This window comes from Labrus mixtus, chromosome 13 (genome assembly GCF_963584025.1).
Source record: "Labrus mixtus chromosome 13, fLabMix1.1, whole genome shotgun sequence".
Classification (NCBI taxonomy): Eukaryota; Metazoa; Chordata; class Actinopteri; order Labriformes; family Labridae; genus Labrus; species Labrus mixtus.
Genome location: NC_083624.1, coordinates 19983918 through 20002237, shown reverse-complemented (window position 1 = coordinate 20002237; position 18320 = coordinate 19983918). Strand labels below are relative to the sequence as shown.

At 44.7% G+C, this 18320-nt stretch overlaps 1 protein-coding gene across 1 annotated transcript in view; it reads left to right on the top strand.

Moving 5' to 3' along the window:
- The window catches only part of LOC132987189 (titin-like), a 200247-nt gene that overhangs the window by 29108 nt on the left and 152819 nt on the right, over positions 1-18320 (top strand). Inside the window, exons 39-41 of the mRNA XM_061054086.1 lie at positions 37-225; positions 2515-2565; positions 14405-18223. Coding sequence (XP_060910069.1) covers positions 37-225; positions 2515-2565; positions 14405-18223 — 4059 coding nt within the window. The remainder of the gene's footprint in view (positions 1-36; positions 226-2514; positions 2566-14404; positions 18224-18320) is intronic.

Below are 18320 nucleotides of genomic sequence, written 5' to 3'. Positions count from 1 at the left end.
CTGATAAAAACAAACTTTGTTCTCTCCCCTGTGCAGACGTGAAGATCAGCTGGTTCCACAGAGAGAAGGAGATCAAGCAGTCAGACTTCTTCAGGATGTCTCAGTTTGACGACAGCTGCCAGCTGGAGATCTCCAGAGTTTACCCTGAAGACGAGGGCGAGTACACCTGCGTCGCCATGAACAACGCCGGCACTGCTACCTGCTCTGCCACTCTCACACTGGACGGTAAGTTTGGCCACTAGTCTTTTTACCTTGTGAATCATGTGGACGCCTTCTTTTCTTTGATCCTGCTCCTCCTCATCGAGACTCTTTCAGGTTCATTTAGATAAATGTAAGCTAACGTTTCAAAAAGACTTTAAGACGCCATGTGTGATTGGCGAGTTCAGAGGTATAAATGACGAGTGTATATATGGTTTTGGGTACTGATCTCGTTTGATTTCTGTCACTCATGATAAATAACAACGACTTGTGTTGTCATGGAGCAGGTGGTGACGGCGTCTTTATGACAGATAATAAAAAACATGGAGGTTCTTCTTAAAGATCAAAGTGTTCTGACTGACGAGTGAAACACAAAGCCAATGAGAATGCTTCTTTCCAGGAAAAAGTCAGAGCGAGGAGAGTCGTGCTGTGTCTCAGTGGCACGTCTCGACCAGCATCACCAGTCTAAAGAAACCGTCCATCGGCCAAAAGCCCCTTTTCATCACAGCGATCATGAGCTGCAGCGTGCCGCACGGGGAGGTGGCACGCTTTCACGCGTGTGTGTCTGGCATGCCGAGGCCGGAGATCAGCTGGTTCCACCACGGGCAGCCGATTCAGCCCACGAAGAACGTGGTGTTTCACTTCGACGAGGTGTCCAACACCGCCATGCTCATCATCGTAGACGCCTTCTCTGAGCACGCAGGACAGTATACCTGCAGGGCGGCGAATAACGCCGGGGAGGCCGCATGTTCTGCCACTCTGACCATAACCAGAGAAGAAGAAGAAGGTAACATCTGGATCCCTGGACTGCAGCCAGACTCCCTCTGAAACCTAAAACCTCCTCCTCCTGTGAGATTAACTCTCCCTCATCGCCGCCGTCTTAATGAAACAGGCTTCGATGGATGTCCCCGAACATCTGAACGATTACTTTTAGAATTATTTATCATCCCTCAATGATAAAATAAAATGATCAGAAGTGAAAAAAGATCCTGAAAATCAAAAACCGAACGCCAACTAGACTATATATCCGTACTGCTCGTCCATCAGCACCCCTGACTTTTTTAAAAATAACATCAAACTGCAGTTACAGATCCGTCAGAAAGCTCTTCTTCAGAGTCCTGTCCTGCAGGCTCGTTGACGGACCTGACAGTTTCTTTCCTGGACCCACGTGGTTTAGCGTTTTTAATGTTTATATTATTTAGATAAATTAATCAATGATTTAATCAAAAGTTTTTCACCGTGGTGGATTTAAAGAAGTGAGTAACCTCTCCGTCTGGCTTTATTTAGAGACGGGACAGAGGATGGAGCAGGATATCAGGGAGAGCGAGAGAGAGAGAGGGAGAGGGAGGGGGGTAAGGAGCTACAGGTCAGATTCGAACCCCAGCCGCCCCCGCCCCCCGAAGGACTATGCCTCCTTACATGGGACCTAGCACTAACTGCTAGGCTACCGGCACCTCCTTAAAGAACTAATTTTACAGCAAAAAAGGAATCATCCAATTAGTTTGGTATAACAAAACATCATTTTAATTTTGATTAAGTTCCAGTTTTAAGACTCCTATGCAGAAATGTTTTATACTTCCGCAGATATAGTATGACCATGTATCCGCCCCTCGAGCACCGTCTCCTGTTTTCTTAAAGTGACACTGGATGAAAAGTTATAAAAATTGGGACATCCGTCAGCCCTCGTCTGGATCTGACTAACCTCACTCTTCAGAAACCACAAACCTCCACTTTGTTCATGAAAGCACCAGTTTGTTTGACTCCTTTGAATATCACCTCTTTGCTGCTCCACCTCCCTCACCCTCTACCTGCACAGGAAAAGACAACTCCTCCACCCTCCTCCGTCCTCCTCCATCCTCACCCTCACACTCTACCTGCACAGAAACAAACTCCTCCTCCACCCTCCTCCATCCTCCTTCATCCTCTCCGTCCTCAGCCTCCTCACCCTCCTCTTCTCTACCTGCACAGGAACAAACTCCTCCTCCACCCTCACATGTTTAACCTCTTTGTCCTTCCCTCCATCTTGCAGGATTCTCAAACCCGTCTTTTTCTGATCCCTTTAGTGTCTGTCTTAATGTGAAGTTTCTTTGTCAATGTGTTCAGCTTGTTTCCTTCACCTCAAAGTCCAGTTTATTCAAACGTGTGGGCAGAGAATGAGACCCAAATCTTTTTACCTCATGCATTTCGATCCATTGTCTTCAGACATTAAAGGGTTAAGTGTCCTCAACTCGGAGTAAAGACGTTTAAGTCCAGCACAGCCGGAGATTTGGGAGAGGTTGAAGTCCAGTTAATAAACGTCCCGTCTTTCCTCCACAGTGACTCACGTGAGGGAGCACATTGAAGCCAAGATTGAGCAAGAAGTCAAAGGTAAGACCACATCAGACTTCTGTCCATCATACTTCAAGCACACAACATTTTATCGCACAAACATGAGAAGCACACACGATGGAAACAAAGGGACGGCCAAACTTCACTTATTGCTTTAAAAGCAGTCTGTCAGTAGGTCACTTTGATCCAAGCTTCGTCTCAGTGAAGATGTTTCTAAAGTGAAGGAAGTGTTGAAGCGTGGAGATGAACTCGGACGTGTGGGTGCATGTGTTGTGGGTCAGAGTCGTCCTGGGTTCACAGACTGCTTTTACAGTTATTAAGACTTTATGTTGGACTGTCCCTTTAAATGGTCTTTGTATTTCCACTGTTGCATGTAATGTTAATGTGTCTTTATGTATCTTGATGGTGAATTCATGTTGTCGTTATGATTCTACCTGATCTTTCTCTGTTGACATTTCATGGTTTTTCCCAGGCCAGCACTGGTAGAACTTGCTTGTACCAGTTTCTGACTCTTTCAGTTTGCATCCAAAAGTCGTTTTCCGTTTTTGGCATGAAGGGTTCCTCTGATCTTTTCCAACAAAAGGCTCAGGATATGTATCTTTTAAAGTCTCCAGACTTGAAAATGCCCTTTAAAAGATATGGAGGTTTAATGCATCGGGAACTTCCCCCTGCAAAATATTTCTTAGCCTGGCTTGCAGATAGTTGGGATGTGATTCCTGTGGTTTGCATTTTTAAATAACACCAGTAAACTATATTAGTTCGAATAAACGCCTTCTCACCCAATTTTACAGCTTGATTTGTTTAACTTTTGGTATCTCAGAAATGTTTTGGAGAGCTTTGTTTCTCATAGATTTATTTATAAGTTTAAGGATTAGAAAGGGCGTTTATTCTCCTGTCTGCAAGTCAGGTAAGGAATATTTTAGAACAAAGTCATAAAGTAAAACAATCGAATGTTAGCAGCCCACCTTGGAATTATGCTTTTAAATAATAAAATAATTTATGTTTTGAAGAAATTTCCACAGACGAAGGATCAAAACTTCCTGCAGGTTTCTTATAAAAAGAATCAAGTCTTGCGTTTATTCGAACAAATATGGTGAGTGAAATTATTTTTTATGGCATTGTGACTCCCAGCATGCAATTAATATTCCATTGATTCATTCAAATCCTTTTCTCTCTTTTTTACCCCTGGAGGCGAGGATGTTCTGACCGTTGTCCGTTTTTTTTTCAGAGCTGTTTTATCATGAAAGCAAAGAGGGAGCTCAGCACAGCAGCACAGAACTCACCGGCACTCGACAGCTGAGAGGAGCCTTCTCCGACACAGAGGACTTCCTGGATCACGGCCTGGTGTCGGCTAACCGCTGCTCCAGCAGAACGTCATCCGTCACCTCATGGACAGAGAACATGAAACCTTCTTTTACCAAGAAACTCAAATTCCAATCAGTCGTGGAAGGGGAACCAGTGGAGTTAAGATGTAAACTTGTCGCTTTCCCTCCACCGACTATCCTCTGGTTTCATAATAATAGATCTATACCCAAAGAGCGTCGGCGTAGAATCCGCAGTGAAAGCAGAATGCACATGCACACCACCAGTCTGGTTATCGATTGTATCAAAGAAAAGGACTCTGGCAGTTATAAGGTAATGGCGATTAACACGGAGGGTTCTGCGGAGTCCACAGCATCACTTTTGGTTTCGCTGAGGGAAGAGCAGTCTGCCAACTACCTGGGCTTTGTTAAACGCTCTGCCAAAGCCCATGAAAGCATAGACTCCATGGCAGAACAGAGAAAAGAGAGAAAGATTAGGGTTGACCTCAGGTGTGTAGGGTCTCCATTTGACAAGATGTCCAAAGTACATAAGGGGAGATCTCGTTCCAAGAGCGCCTTGGTGCGTACTGTGGTCTTTAAGTCTAGTACCAATTTAAAAGAAATCGAGACAGAGAAAGAGTCCAAATGTTTGGAGACTGCCTCTGAGCGTGCCCCGTCTCCTCCCCTTATGTTTGACAGGTCTGAGCGCTTCAATGACAGATTCAGTGACATCTACTGTGACCGGCGCACCGGTGCTAGGTTCAGTGACAAGTTTAGTGACCGCTGCAGTGACAGATACAGTGACAGATTTAGTGACACTGAGAGCCTTCACAATGAGGTAAGAACAAAGCTAACTACGCTCCAAAAAGCTGTCAAACAAAAGAAGAGGTTGTCCATCTCTACCATGTCCTCGTCTGAGTTTGACTTGGAATCGGTTGCTAGCGAGCCAAGCTATGCAGATTATGTGGACAGGCTCAGGGTCAAGCCAGCTTCCTTGCATGATGTCCAGCAATTCAGTCGACCGTTTGATTTAGGGGAGAGTCAAAGGGAGTCTCATGTGAAATCCTCAAGCAAGGAAACCTCTGAGCCTCGGGTTAGGCATTCATTTGAGCCTCAGTCCAGAACCAGGGCTATTCAGATCTTGAAAGGTGAGCTGGTTGATACACTGGTGCAAGAGACTGAATCAAAATCAGGCGTGAAATATTCAAAGTCACTGGAGCCCAAACAAGTTAAGGGTTTTTCTGAATCTCAGGCAGATGTTAGAGTCAAGCCGAAGGTAAGTGGTCATCATGGTGCGGTTTCTGAGCAACATGGGGAGACTACAAAGCTTGAGGTCCAGCTGTCTCACCCTGAAGTTTCATACTCTGAAACATTAGCATACCCAGGAACTACAACATACACTGAAAGCCAGGAAGCTGCTAGTAATGTGCCTACTCAAGGAGAGGTATCCCACATGGAGACACCCAGGCCTGAACCTGTAAAAGATAGGTTCCTCAGTAAAGTACTGACATCAGAAAAGACAGCAGAGCCGGTTGAGCTTTATGAAGAGTCGCTGAGGGATCAGTATAAACAGAGCCTGGAAGCTGAGCGCATGGAGTGCGAGGAAAAACTCCTTGCCTTACGGATTAGGAAATGGCAGCAAGGGAGTATAATGTCTGATGAGGAGACATTTCATCCTGAAACTGATTTGCCAGCGCCGGCAGAGACACAGTACATGGAGCCTTCAGGGCACTTTCAAACCCAGCAGGAGGTGGTAGAGAAGAGAGAAACTGAGGCTTTGCCCTCCTCTTACTATGAATCATCCAGAATGAAGGCAAGGTTGGTACAACCTGAATCTACAGCTGTGTTGGCATCCAGATCACCTAAAGTCAAAGCCAGTGGGGAAGAGATGGAAATGTCCACCTCTTTGCTTACAAAGTCAGCCATGTTTGATACGAGCTTAGGGGAAATGGAAGATAAGTCACCAGTCATGCTGGCACAGAAGTCCCCCAGAATTAAACATAGAGGAGCAGAGTTGTCAACCAGAGCAAAAACCAGGACTGAAGACATAATTGAAGGGTCACCAAGGCAAGTCACATCTGTCAGAGAGAGCTTTCTTAGCGAGGCTGTAACACCAGGTCATATATCAACCGAAACAGCTGATCCATATGCCGACAAGTTTGAAGGGGAGTCCTTGAGGGCTCAGTATGAGAAAAGCCTTGAAGCTGAAAGGATGCAGTGTGAGGAAAAGCTCCTTGCCCTGCGGATCAGGAAATGGCAGAAAGGCATGGTAATGTCAGAAGAAGAGTCAGCCCAACCTGAAAGTGACGTGCCTGTACAAGCAGAGCCAAAGTATATGGAGACTGAGGAGCACATTTACAGCCAGCAGGAGGTGTGTGAGAAAAGAGCAACTGCAGAAAATGTTACTATGTCCACGTCAAAGTCACCTAAAATAAGAGGGAGACAAGAACAGGAGGATACCTCTTCCCCCTTGCTAAAAGCTAGGATGAGAGGCGAAAAGGAAGAGTTGGAAACTGGGCCATTGGACATGCTCACACAAAAATCACCCAAATTAAAAGCTAGAGCAACAGAAGTGGAAGCTGAATCTTTGCCAAGAACAAATGCCAGAACAGAAAAAATGTTGTTTGAGAAGACAAGAGAAGAGTGTGACCTTCAGCTGTCTAGGGAGAACATTTCTGAGTTAAAGAGTGAGAGCGAGAAGTTTGTCAGTGAAGAGGAGGCCTTGACTCAGCGGATAATGAAATGGCAACAAGATGTTCAGATGGAACAAGAACAAGCTGTGAAGTCGGAGTCTGACTGGGCGGAGGGTTACACAAACGTCGAGGCATCTGCTTTGGAAACAGTTCAGCACCCTGAAGTGGTCCACAAAAGGAAGACTTCCCCTAAAAGAACTGACAAGTTCCGTTCAAGCGAGACAGCTCCAGCTGGTTTCCAAGAACAGCAGGATGATAGCCTGCAGTGGCCACCTACTGGTGACTTGCTGACAGAGGGTCGTGAGACCAGGTTGCAAAGAGACAGTGAGTATTTTGTAAGTGAGGAAGAAGCTCTGGCTCAGCGCATCCTTAATTGGCAAAAAGATGTTGTTGAACAAGAGGAAGTTGCTGAACTAGAAACTGAGTGGGCTGTTGACAATCAATGCAAACAATCTGGGTCTGGGTTGCCACTTGAGTCCACTATTTCACCAATTGTTAGTGAAACCCATGGTGGCATTTCTCATGAACCACCTACCAGTGGCCTTCCAGCTCCACAAACCACTCCTGCTGGTGGAGCCTTACCAAACAAAAAACTGTCACCTCTTCAACATGATGCACGATATGAGTCATCTCCTCCTCATGGTTCTTCCCTCGGAAGAAAATCTCCTACACATGCTGGGTTACAACATCATGTGGGTGTGCCTCTTGAAAGTTCTTATGATCTTGGAACTACAGTAAAAGACAGAGCAGGTCGTGAAGCTTCACCAGTTCACAGATACTCTCCAACCCATCTTACTAGTGTGCCTTTTGAGGGACATGAACTTGCCTCTCCTCGGGGTGGGAGCCCTCATAAGCCCTCAAGAGAATATTCCCCGGTCAGAAGACATTCCCCACGGCCAATTCCACAGGAAGAACTGGGAAGAGAGGAGAGAAAGATGAAAGGAGAGTTAGGTACTACCAGAGAGAGCAGTGAATGGAGACAAAAGAAGGATTCTGTAGGTTTGAAGGGAGCAGAAAGAACTGGAGATTCAATGAAATCACAACAGGCTGGTGAAATGAGTGCAGAAGGACTTGAACTTGGAGCCATAAAGAAAGATGACAGGAAAGTCAAAGATGAATCATATTTGAAAGAGGCAGTTTCCCAAATGCCAGAGTATAAGAGCGTAAAAGATGGCCAAACAAATCCTGGAGGCTTCCGTCCAGTATTTGTCAAGGAAATATCTTCAGTTAAAGTAAAAATTGGTGAGATGTCAGAGTTTACCTGCGAGTTTCAGGGGGATCCTCTGCCCACAGTCACCTGGCTCAAAGACGGCCACCCATTAGCACACAACCCTGACTATGATATAATTAGCAAGTCTAACAAATCACAGCTCACTGTCTTCTATCCAACAACTGACCACGAGGGAACATACGACTGTGTCATAACCAATAAACATGGCAAATCTATCTGCTGTGGCACTCTGGAAGTTTCTGACAAAAAGGTGGTGAGAAAGTCAGCGGTCACACAGGCGGTAATAGTTGCTGAAGAACAAAGGAAAGGTGAGGACTATCAGGAGTGTGCAATGGAAATGGAAATTTCAACCTACATGGATTCAGGAAAGGCAACTCTGCAGGTGCCAAGAGCAGTCGTTCACAGACGCTCCTCAGATGAATCTTTAGGATCCTCACCTGTTGAAATCAGGGTTACCGCTCCCACTCCTGTCCCTGGAATGTTAGAGGAAAGCAGTGAGGACAAACCTAAGGCTGTTGCAGAGAAAACCTCAGATGTGCCAAGTGATGAAGGAGCCTCTCAGACTTCAAAACACAAGTTTACTTTCTCCTTTGATGTGGTCGGTGCAGCTCCTGGTGTGGTTAGAGAGTTAAAGAATATCACCTGTTCTGAGGGAAAAACTGCTGTGTTAGAATGTGTAATCACAGGTGAACCTGCCCCAGAAGTGATATGGTATTATGAAGACATTTGCCTTGAAATCACAGCTGGAAAATACAGATTTGAGGAAGATGATACAGTATACAGGCTGCATATCAAAAGTTTTACATATACAGATGCTGGAGTTTACAAATGTGTTGCTAGAAATAAGTTTGGAGATGTTTCAAGTATCTCTGATGTATCAGTTCAAGTTGCAGAGCCCGTGCAATTTTTAGAGGGTGGTATTGCCGTGGAGGATGATAGCTTTGTTCCATCTAGGAACATGAACAAGTCCCCTGCTGGGTTAGCTGAGGGTGCCAAGAAATCTGTTGAATCCCACAAAGCTGACATCCCTCACACTGATATCAATCAGACCAAAGATAAACCTCTTAGTCCAGAAGCTCCTATGAAAGCTCCAAGAGCCAGACCAGGTGTCTCCAGAGAGCCTCCCACTATATCCGGCTGTGGTCTATCGTCTTCTGCTGCTTTGATTAAAGTTTCTAAAATCAAACAAGCTTTTGAGTCTGACTCACCTGTTGCATTCATGAATGCCTCCAATCCGGGGGATGAGAGAAAGGAAGCTCTTTTCCCTGAGGAGTTTATACCTGCAGTGGCCGTTGCCCCAGAGCAGCAAGAGGTTGAACCTGGAACGATTCATGCAGAAGTTCCCTTTCAGCCTCCTTCCACTCTGGAAGAAGTTTTAGCAGAAAGCCACATGGCACTCAAACAGTTTGTAGAGGAAGTGCAGGAGTCTCCAGAGCTGGTCAGGCCTAAACCACAGAAACCTGTCCCTCTTCCTGAACAAATGGTGGCTGGTGAAGTTGAGATGATGAGGGAGGGGCCTCTGCGTACATTTGATAGAACTAGCAGTTTTATTCCTTTTCAGATTGAAAAAGATGCAACTGTTAAACGCTCTGTGAGAACTTCTGCCCCAGCTAAAGAAGCTGTTAGGCCTAAAATTTCTGAATCTGTCAGACCTGACAGACAAAGTGTTGCTGAAAGGGTTTCCTCTACTCACAGTGAGGCTGAAATTGTCAGTATGGACTTTCCCAGTTACGCTGAGGAGGCTTTTGTTGAAGATTTGACAGAAGTGACAAAACATTTTAAACAAGAGGCCACAGGCATAAGTGAGGGATATGCTTTAATGGCTGAAATGCAGCATGTGGGTGAGGAAGATGAACTTACCAGTGAAAACCTGATTTCCATCCCTGAACCCTCAATGGACAGCGGTGTTTTCCTGAGTATTCCTGACTCTCAGGCTGATATGGCAGAAGAAATGGCTGATGAGGTAGTTGAGCCTCGTACGCAAAACAATAAGGAGTTCAAGAGTACTGGCATCCTTATTGAGACAAATCCTAAACCTCCTGTTGTCAGGCCAAAAGCAGAAAGCAGAGTTAAACCTCTTGGTCTGCCTGAGGATGCTGTTACTGAGGGCCCAGAGGGCCAAGTTTCATATATTCAGGGTAGAGGTGGTTTGGGCAAGGCTTTGACAGCTGAAGCTGGGGGAGCTGTAGCAGCAACTGGCTCCATGGAGGAAGAGGAGGTCACTTTTGGTGCTGTGTACGACTACTACAACCCTCCAACAGACTGGGGAAGGCCACTGTCCCCTGAGTCTGAGATGTCCATAGAGATTGGCAGCACAGTGAGTGAAGAAATAACAGAGGTAGCTGAGAGGTTCTACACCCCAGGTTCTTCTACTGAGGTTTCACATCCAACTGCAGAGTCCTTCCACACTCCCAAGTCTCCAATGTCCTTCCATACATCCAGTTCTGATGCACCTGGTGGGTTTATGACCCCGCAAGAGTATCCCTTCTCTCCAGTAGAACATAAGAGACCCTCAACAGGAGGCTCTGGAGATAAATTCTTCTCGCCAGTTCAATTCCTGGCATCTCCTGCCGATGAAGGCATTGAAACGACCCCTCCTGGAATAAACTTGGATGAAAATCGATTCCTCACCAAGGGAATAGGTTCTTTAGGGCTGGCAACCCTTCAGGAGAAAGTGCAGGGAATCCCACCTGCCTTCCTCAAACCTCTCATTAAGAAAAGAGTGTTTGAAAATGAGTCACTAATATTTTATGCGGAAGTGTTTGGACTGCCTTCTCCTGAGGTGAAGTGGTTTTGCAACAAAAATGAACTGGTGGCAGATGACAGAATTCAAATGGCAAGAGATGGCGATAGCATCTCATTAGCAATTCACAATCTCACTAAAGCTGACCAAGGAGAGTACATCTGCGAGGCCGTGAACTATGTTGGAGAAGCCAGGAGTGTGGCTTTAGTGGTAGTTGTTTCGCAGGAGGTAAGGTTCATGCCTGCCCCACCTGCGGTCACCGTTCAGCATGTGATGGAGTTTGATGTTGAGGAAGATGACTCTTCTCGTTCTCCTTCGCCACAGGAGATTCTGCTTGAAGTAGAATTAGATGAAAATGAGGTGAAAGAATTTGAGAGACAGGTTAAGATCATCACCATTCCTGAGTACACGGCTGATAACAAGAGCATGATCATATCCTTGGATGTATTACCAAGTATTTATGAGGAGGGTGCTGTGGACTTTGTCACCCAGGAGCATGATGATTTGAAAATAGCTTTTGAGGTCACAGAGATGCCTCCAAGGTTCATCAATCCCATCTGTGACATGGAAACCCCAGAGGGCACCACCGTCATGTTTGAGTGTTCTCTGATGGGAATTCCATCTCCAATTGTGTCCTGGTTCAAAGGTGACAAAAAAATTCCTCACAATAACAAAAAATACTCTCACACCTCTGATGGGGACAACCACTTCCTGAAAATCTATAAAGTCACACCTCAGGATAGCGGAGTGTATACCTGCAGAGCTATAAACATTGTTGGGGAGACTCTGTGCAGGGCCTCACTGGGGGTGTTAAGCGCCAAAGCTTTCTCAGGGAAAACCAGAGGAAGAGAACTGACCGCAGTTTCTCTCGGAAGCGCCAAAGTCCAGCCGCAGAAGTTTGACATGATGGTTGACAACACATCTTTTGATGGAGAACAAGTGTCAGAAATCGAGCTTGAGTTTGAATTTGAGCAAGAGGCAGATGAGTCTCAGCGGGCAGTCAGGCTGGTCGCCAACACTGACAATGAAATGAGTGAACAGGGAGAGAAATACGTTAGCATTAACTTTGATGTTTTTGCTGAGCCTGCAAAAGATGATAAGATAGAGTTCAAAGGGAAGTCCTCTGATGCATGTAGCTTCCAGTTCCAAGTGACCGAGACTGCCCCTAAGTGTGTAATCCCATTGACAAATGTCACAGCAGCAGTGGGGACACCCGTTATACTTCAGTGTCTTGTTAGCGGGAAGCCAAATCCAATAGCTGAGTGGTACAAAGATGGAGACCTCGTGACAGACAGCAGGTGTATTATTCAGGAAAAAACTGCAGGTCATTTTAATCTGCTCATTACGAACGCGATCCAAAGTGATGCTGGCGAGTACAAATGCATAATCCAGAACACAGCTGGTTGCATCGAAACTACTGCGCTGCTAAAGGTGTTTTAGAGGCTGAAGCGTCTGGGGCTGGTTGCACAAATGTACACTTTGAAGTTCTTTTGTTAGATGTTTCTAAGTTCTGTTTACAGCTTGAAGCGTGCATGCCCTTTATTTTTTACCAGATAAACTTTACTTTTATGGGATAATGTGATTTGGGCTCAAGGCTCATTTACGCTTCCTTTACGTTTGGAAAAATCTACATACGTTTTCAACGATAAAACCATTACTAACCATATACCTCCACTGGTCCTTTACATGGGGATGAATTAATTAATCCATCAACAAATGGAGGCCAGTGTTTTGTAGTGGGCTCAAACAAACTGGTCTCTTACGGACCTCCATGTTCAACTGACATTCAGTTCCCGTCAGTCTCCGCCCAGCTATTCTCATACATGTTTAAAGTTCCTCACCAACTTGTACAAACTTTACTCAAAAAGTTCCACCATTTTCCAAAGCATTGTTCTTCATTGTGTTTTCCTGGTCCGTCTTGACCAGTTGGCTACACTGGCCAACACTGCCCCCCACGATTTCTGGTGGTATTGCAACGTTTGGTCAGTTTCCGTAAGCTTCCAGTAAACTAGTAAAAATACGGACTAAATAAACGCAGATTAGGGGCAGAAGCTCTGTCCGGGTCCAAATGCGTATTGGACGTAGAGCATAAATGATTTGACTTTGGTCACTTACTCTTTAGGCTTACTTCTTCAAATTATACAAAGCTCATAGGCATAGACTGGCCTAACAGTACAAGTGAGTAAGTGAATAAACTTCAGTTACATGGAAATACATTTTCTTTGGGCAACCAGCTTGTCATTACGGTAAAAATAGTGAGCAAATGTTTGTTTTAGTGAGTCTGTGGTGAGAAATGCAAAACTGAAAATAACCGTTTTATTTTTCTTTATTTGTTTTTGTTTGTGTAAACTTTTTGAAACAATTGTTTTATGTATCTTTTTGTAAAGTGTCCTGAGAGAACCTTTGTTATGAATCAGCGCTATACAAGTAAAGATGGATAGATTGACTGATTGTTTTTTAAATTATTGGTGGAAAAATTTGGTTTCATGTGTTCTATAATCAGTTTCAGATAGAAGTGATTGTACCCGACCTAAAAAGCCTCTGCATGTTTCTAATAAGCTCCACGAGCAGAAACGTGCTCAAACTTGGATCAATATTGGAGATGCTTTTGAAAAGTGGAGAGAGGTTAGAACGCAGAAAGGTTTACAGACCGATGCAGAGCTGGCCAAACACTGAAGCTTCAGTGTCCACCACATGGCAACCTGCGTGAGCATCAACTCAGGAGGAGGGGGCGGGAGGGAAACATCTCTCTGCAGTACCCATTTTAAACACTAGGTGTCAGAGTTACAGATTGCTCCTTTAATACATTTCTGGAGCATCTTTGACAAATTTTTTAAATTGGAAACCAAATCTTTGCTCTTATAATTCAGAAACATTAAAGCTTTAAGTCAGTTTAGGAACTAGATGTTGTCGTACTGCTTACTTGAATGATATTGTTTGTTGATTGTGTGTTTTTTTCTTTCTTTTTGCAGTTTTTTGATTTTCTTGTGTTTGCAGCATGTGGATGATAATTAAGGATTTAAATAACGTAGATTTGATAGAGTGAGAAGATTGGTCAACTTTAAAAGTAATTATGAAGCTGTGAAGATTTTTTTAAACTTTGCCTTTTTTTTTTTCTTGTCGTCTTGACTTGTAAATAAATTGTAATTTTAGGAGTGAAAGAAAGTAGTTTACCAATATAATAAGTAAATAAAAATCTGGTTGGAAAATAGAAGTTAATGGTTTATTTTTACAAATGTCATGTTGGTTTGTTTCAGAGTTTCTAAAATAAAATATTTTAAATTTAAGCTGTTCTGTGTTTCTTTTAATCAAATGAGAGGCGTGCTTATAATTTTATAAATGTTTTGATACGACCTAAACATTATTTGACGCCCCTGTTTGTTATCTATGTTCTGAATGTTATATTATATATATTTGTTTAAAAAGTATTCAATACCTGAAACAAACTTCTAATTACGTAAGAAGACGAGTTTGTTTCTCTTCAAGACTCAAATGGTTAATAGGTCTGTTTAATGTTTATAATTGTAAAGCTACAATTAAATGATGAATAAGTGTCTGTCTGAGGGACGTCCTGCAAAAATAAAGATAAACACAAATGCTGGGATTCCAGACTACAACAAGGAAAGTTCAAACTCAAAATATAAAACAGAAAAACTATAGCTGCTCTCGGGGAACACATTTTTCACGATATACCGAAATTGGTTGATTTATTTAGTTGTAGAATTAGTTGTTTTTTCTTACTAATAACTTAAATGAAACATCTAAAGAACATGAATCTCGACTGAGCACCAGATTCCACAGATCAAGCTGCAGGAATCTGCAGTGCAACCTTGATGCTTCAGCTTTAATGTCATGATAAGTTTCTGTGCTGTGGATATTGTTTTCAGTTTTGCTCATTATTTCCTGACAGAACATTCTAGCACCACCGTCACCACTGTGGAGGAACAAGAGGAAACCTACTACACTGGTGTCCAGTTACCACAGAAAACTAAAACACTTGAACTCAAGCCAGAGACCAAGCGTTACACCTCTGCTTTAGAGAAGAAAAAAGAAAAGCCAGTTTTCCTCAGCCAGCTTTCCCCAGCAGCTGTAACCGCTGGGGAAACAGCTCGGTTTACAGTCAAAGTGTCCGGCTTACCGAAGCCGACCGTTCGGTGGTCTCACAATGGAAGAGTGATAAAGAGCTCCTCTGTATACAAGCTGATAGAGGAGAAGGAGGAGTACACATTAGTAATCACCAGGGTCACATCTGAGTACGAAGGCGAATATTCTTGCACCGCTACCAACAGATTTGGCCAGACAACATGCACCACGTACCTCGAGGTTAAAAAGACTGACATAAGCCAGGCAGAGAAATGGGTAGAGAAGATGTTTAAGGTCACAGGCCAACCTCCTACGTTCACAGTTCAGATCCAGCCTGTGAGATGCTCGGAAGGAGGAGAGGTTTCTTTTAATTACAAAGCAAGTGGGGATCCAGCCCCTGATCTGAAGTGGTTCAAGGGCACATTTCAAATCCAGCCCAGCAGAAACTGTATTATTGTAGCCAACCCAGACGGATCTGGCTTCATCAATATTAAGAACATCAAACAGGAAGACAGCGGCCTGTATACATGCAAGGCCTCAAACCAGTTTGGGGAGGCATCTTGTAGTGCTGAGCTTGTTGTGTTCAAAGAATCGGTTTCTCGCAAACAGGAACAGCTGACTGTGATTCAGAAGAAAGGATATAAGGTGTCAATGACTGAACAGGCAACAGAGTCTCGCTTGTACCAGGTCAGCCTGCCGGGTCAGGACAGGGCTAGGACCGATCAGATGGTTTATACCATCGGCACTGAGGACCGGCAGATAATTCCCAGTGAGCAGGTCGGCTCCCTGAGAGAACTAGATATCTCTGCTGCCACTATTCAACGTGAGCAGGTGACCCACCAGGCAGCAGTGCTTCAGTCTCATGAGATAGAGGAAAGGGTGTCCGTGGTTCCTACACGCCCACCTCAGGTTTCAGCTGTTCCTGCAAAACAGCTTCACATGGCAACATTTACGTCATCTGTCGAAGAGAGTCAGGACCTCACAGAGCAGCACTGTGATCGCATTCAGAGCCCTGAGATCATTGAGCTTCAGTTAGCTAGAGAAAAGAGGTCAAAGATGATGTCAGCTGTTGCTGAGGAGCTCACCCCACTTTCAACTGTCAGCACAGAGCCTCTGGCTGACAGAAAGCCTGCTACTGTTAGGCCCTCTTCAGAACCTAAACAACTTGTCAGTGGGCATCAAGTCGAGTCCCAATTGTCCATCCTTAAAGAGCAGTCTCACGATATCCCCAAACCACAGGATGAGAAAGGTTACAAAGTTAAGGAAGGTGTTAAGATTTTATACTCAGCCCAGTCCTCAGAGAATCGTGTGCTTGCAGAGGGTCACACAAGTGAACTGGCAACAGCAGATTCTGCTATGAAGTCTTCCATTGGGAAGGAAAAACACCAACCTGTCTTGGCCTCGGTCAGTGAGTCAAAACATACTTTTTCTAAGGAGACTAAGTTTTCCATGCAGAGGCCTTCTGAGGAAATAGCCCAACTCTGTAAGGATAAAATCAAAAAGGTAGCTCTAACTGCTGAAGAAAAGCAAATACTGCAGGCTGAGCCCAGTCAGCAGCTTCAAAGTCTGGACAGTGCAATGTCCATTCAGTCACAGGTAGAGGGAGAGCAGTTGTTGCATTTGCAGGTTATCACAGAGCAGGATCTCCTTCCATCAGAAAAAAGCTTCACCTGTGAGAAACCTGCACCAGAGCAGGCAGGAGCCAGGAAGAGTCCCACCTTGCTACATACAGTTAGCCAGGATGAGCAGAGGACAGTAGTTTATGAGGACACATCAGAATTTGAATCCAAGGCTAGCACCATGACCATCCAACCCCAGAAAGAGGCCCCTACTTTGCTGCACCTACAGTCAACCCATCCTGTGGAGGCACTACCCAAAGAGGGTATTCTCATAATTGAGAAGCCTGACCAGCAGGTGGCAGCACAGAAAAAGGAAAAGACTAGAAGTCATGCAGCAATCTCAGAAGAGAGAAGGGAGCTCACAGCAGATTATCACACAGAGCTGGATTTGGCTGTGACTGGTATTCAGTCTCAGCTTAGAACAGAACCAAGACCTCAAAACATCCTCCAGCTCTCCTTCCAGCCAATGCAGCTGCCGAAGGAGACACCAGTTACCACTGATGTCAAGCAGCAGCGAGCTCTGGTGCAGAAGGAAGATCGTTTAAATGTGTTGCAGGTCACCACAGTGGCAGACAGTCCAGTCTTAGATGCTGGACACACTGATAATCTTACAGATGTCGAGCAATTCACCTGCAAGACAGTTGAAGAGCCAAAAGTTCCCACTGAGCCAATTCAGATTGAAGAGAAGGAGATCTCCACTGAGAGTAGTGTCCTTCTAGAGGCAGCACAACAGGACTTTGCTGTTCAGATTCAGGAAGGTCAGTCAGTTAGGCAGTCGATAGTGATGGACGAGAAGCGGGTTTTGATGGGTGAGCTGTCTCAGGAGATTAGCAAGTCAGAGTCCACTAAAGTTGCCGTCAGCACACAGCCAAAACTCTCCCTTATGGTGTCAGAATCAAAAGACAGCACAACTCTTCCCAAAGAGATGACGTTTGTTATTCAGATCCCTAAGCCATCCAGTCTGAATATACGGCGTCAGCTCAGAGACGCTCTTCAATCTGCTGTGGCTAGCGACCAGCCAGTATTGTTGGCTGACGTCTTGGGAAAGTTACAGACTGTAGAAGTACAGGAGGTCAAGGTTCAAAGAGAACCCAAGCGGGCAATGTTTACATACCTGATCACAACAACAGGTGCCCCCATGGAGATCACTTTGACTTTTGAGGGTCACTATCCCCAGACAGCTGACCTCAGGACTGAACTCCAGGCAGCTTTCCACTCCATAGTGTACCAGGAAGCCCATGTTCTTACATCAGATCAGCCAGGCACTATGCAGCTGGACAAACCTCAAAGGGCGCAGGTTGCCGCAGCCCGTTCTAAGCAAATGCTATCATCAATGGTAGAAACAGTGAGTGTGACAGAGAGTGCAATGGATTTCACTGCTGTTAAATCTCAAGCTGCTGCACTTAAGACTGAGTCCAAAATGACAGTTGAATGTGCTTCTGCTGAGCAAAATATTGTGATGCAGGAATCAAAGGTAGCTAAGATGGAACAGTCCATCTCATCCCAGATCAAAATGACCACTGAGGCTCACATGGCTTTTGAGCAGTCAGTGCAGGTGTCAAAACAGGAAGTGAGGTCAGTAACAATGAAAAGCCATGAAAGGGATGTAGGAGCAGCTGTTGTTCCCACAGCCCTTCCTCCCACTGCTGTTCCAACCGAGCAGGTGGTGGATGTAAGCATCCAAATGGAGCACAGGGAGGAGATCTTCAAAGAGGAGATCACAATATCTAGGTCAGAGCAGAGGGAATACCCTGAAGTTATAACCTCCCTCGAAGACTTCTCCATCGAGGAGGATAGCAAAGTAACCTTTAGCACCACCATTAAGTACGTCACAAAGGTAAACTGGTTTTTCAATGGGCAATTGGTGAAATCTGGCAAGGAGTTCAAGTGTTCCAAAGACCACGACACTTACACATTGGTTATCAACAAAGTTGTCAAGGAGAGGCACCAAGGAGAATATGTTTGTGAGGCTGAGAATGAGACTGGCAGGACTACAACATCTTCAAGGCTCACTGTGGTCTCAAGAGGTTTGATAATAGGAGAAACAACATCAATGTATCATCAATTCATTCATCCATTTTCTCAGAGAATGACTAATCATTCACATAAATAAGTTCATTGAAA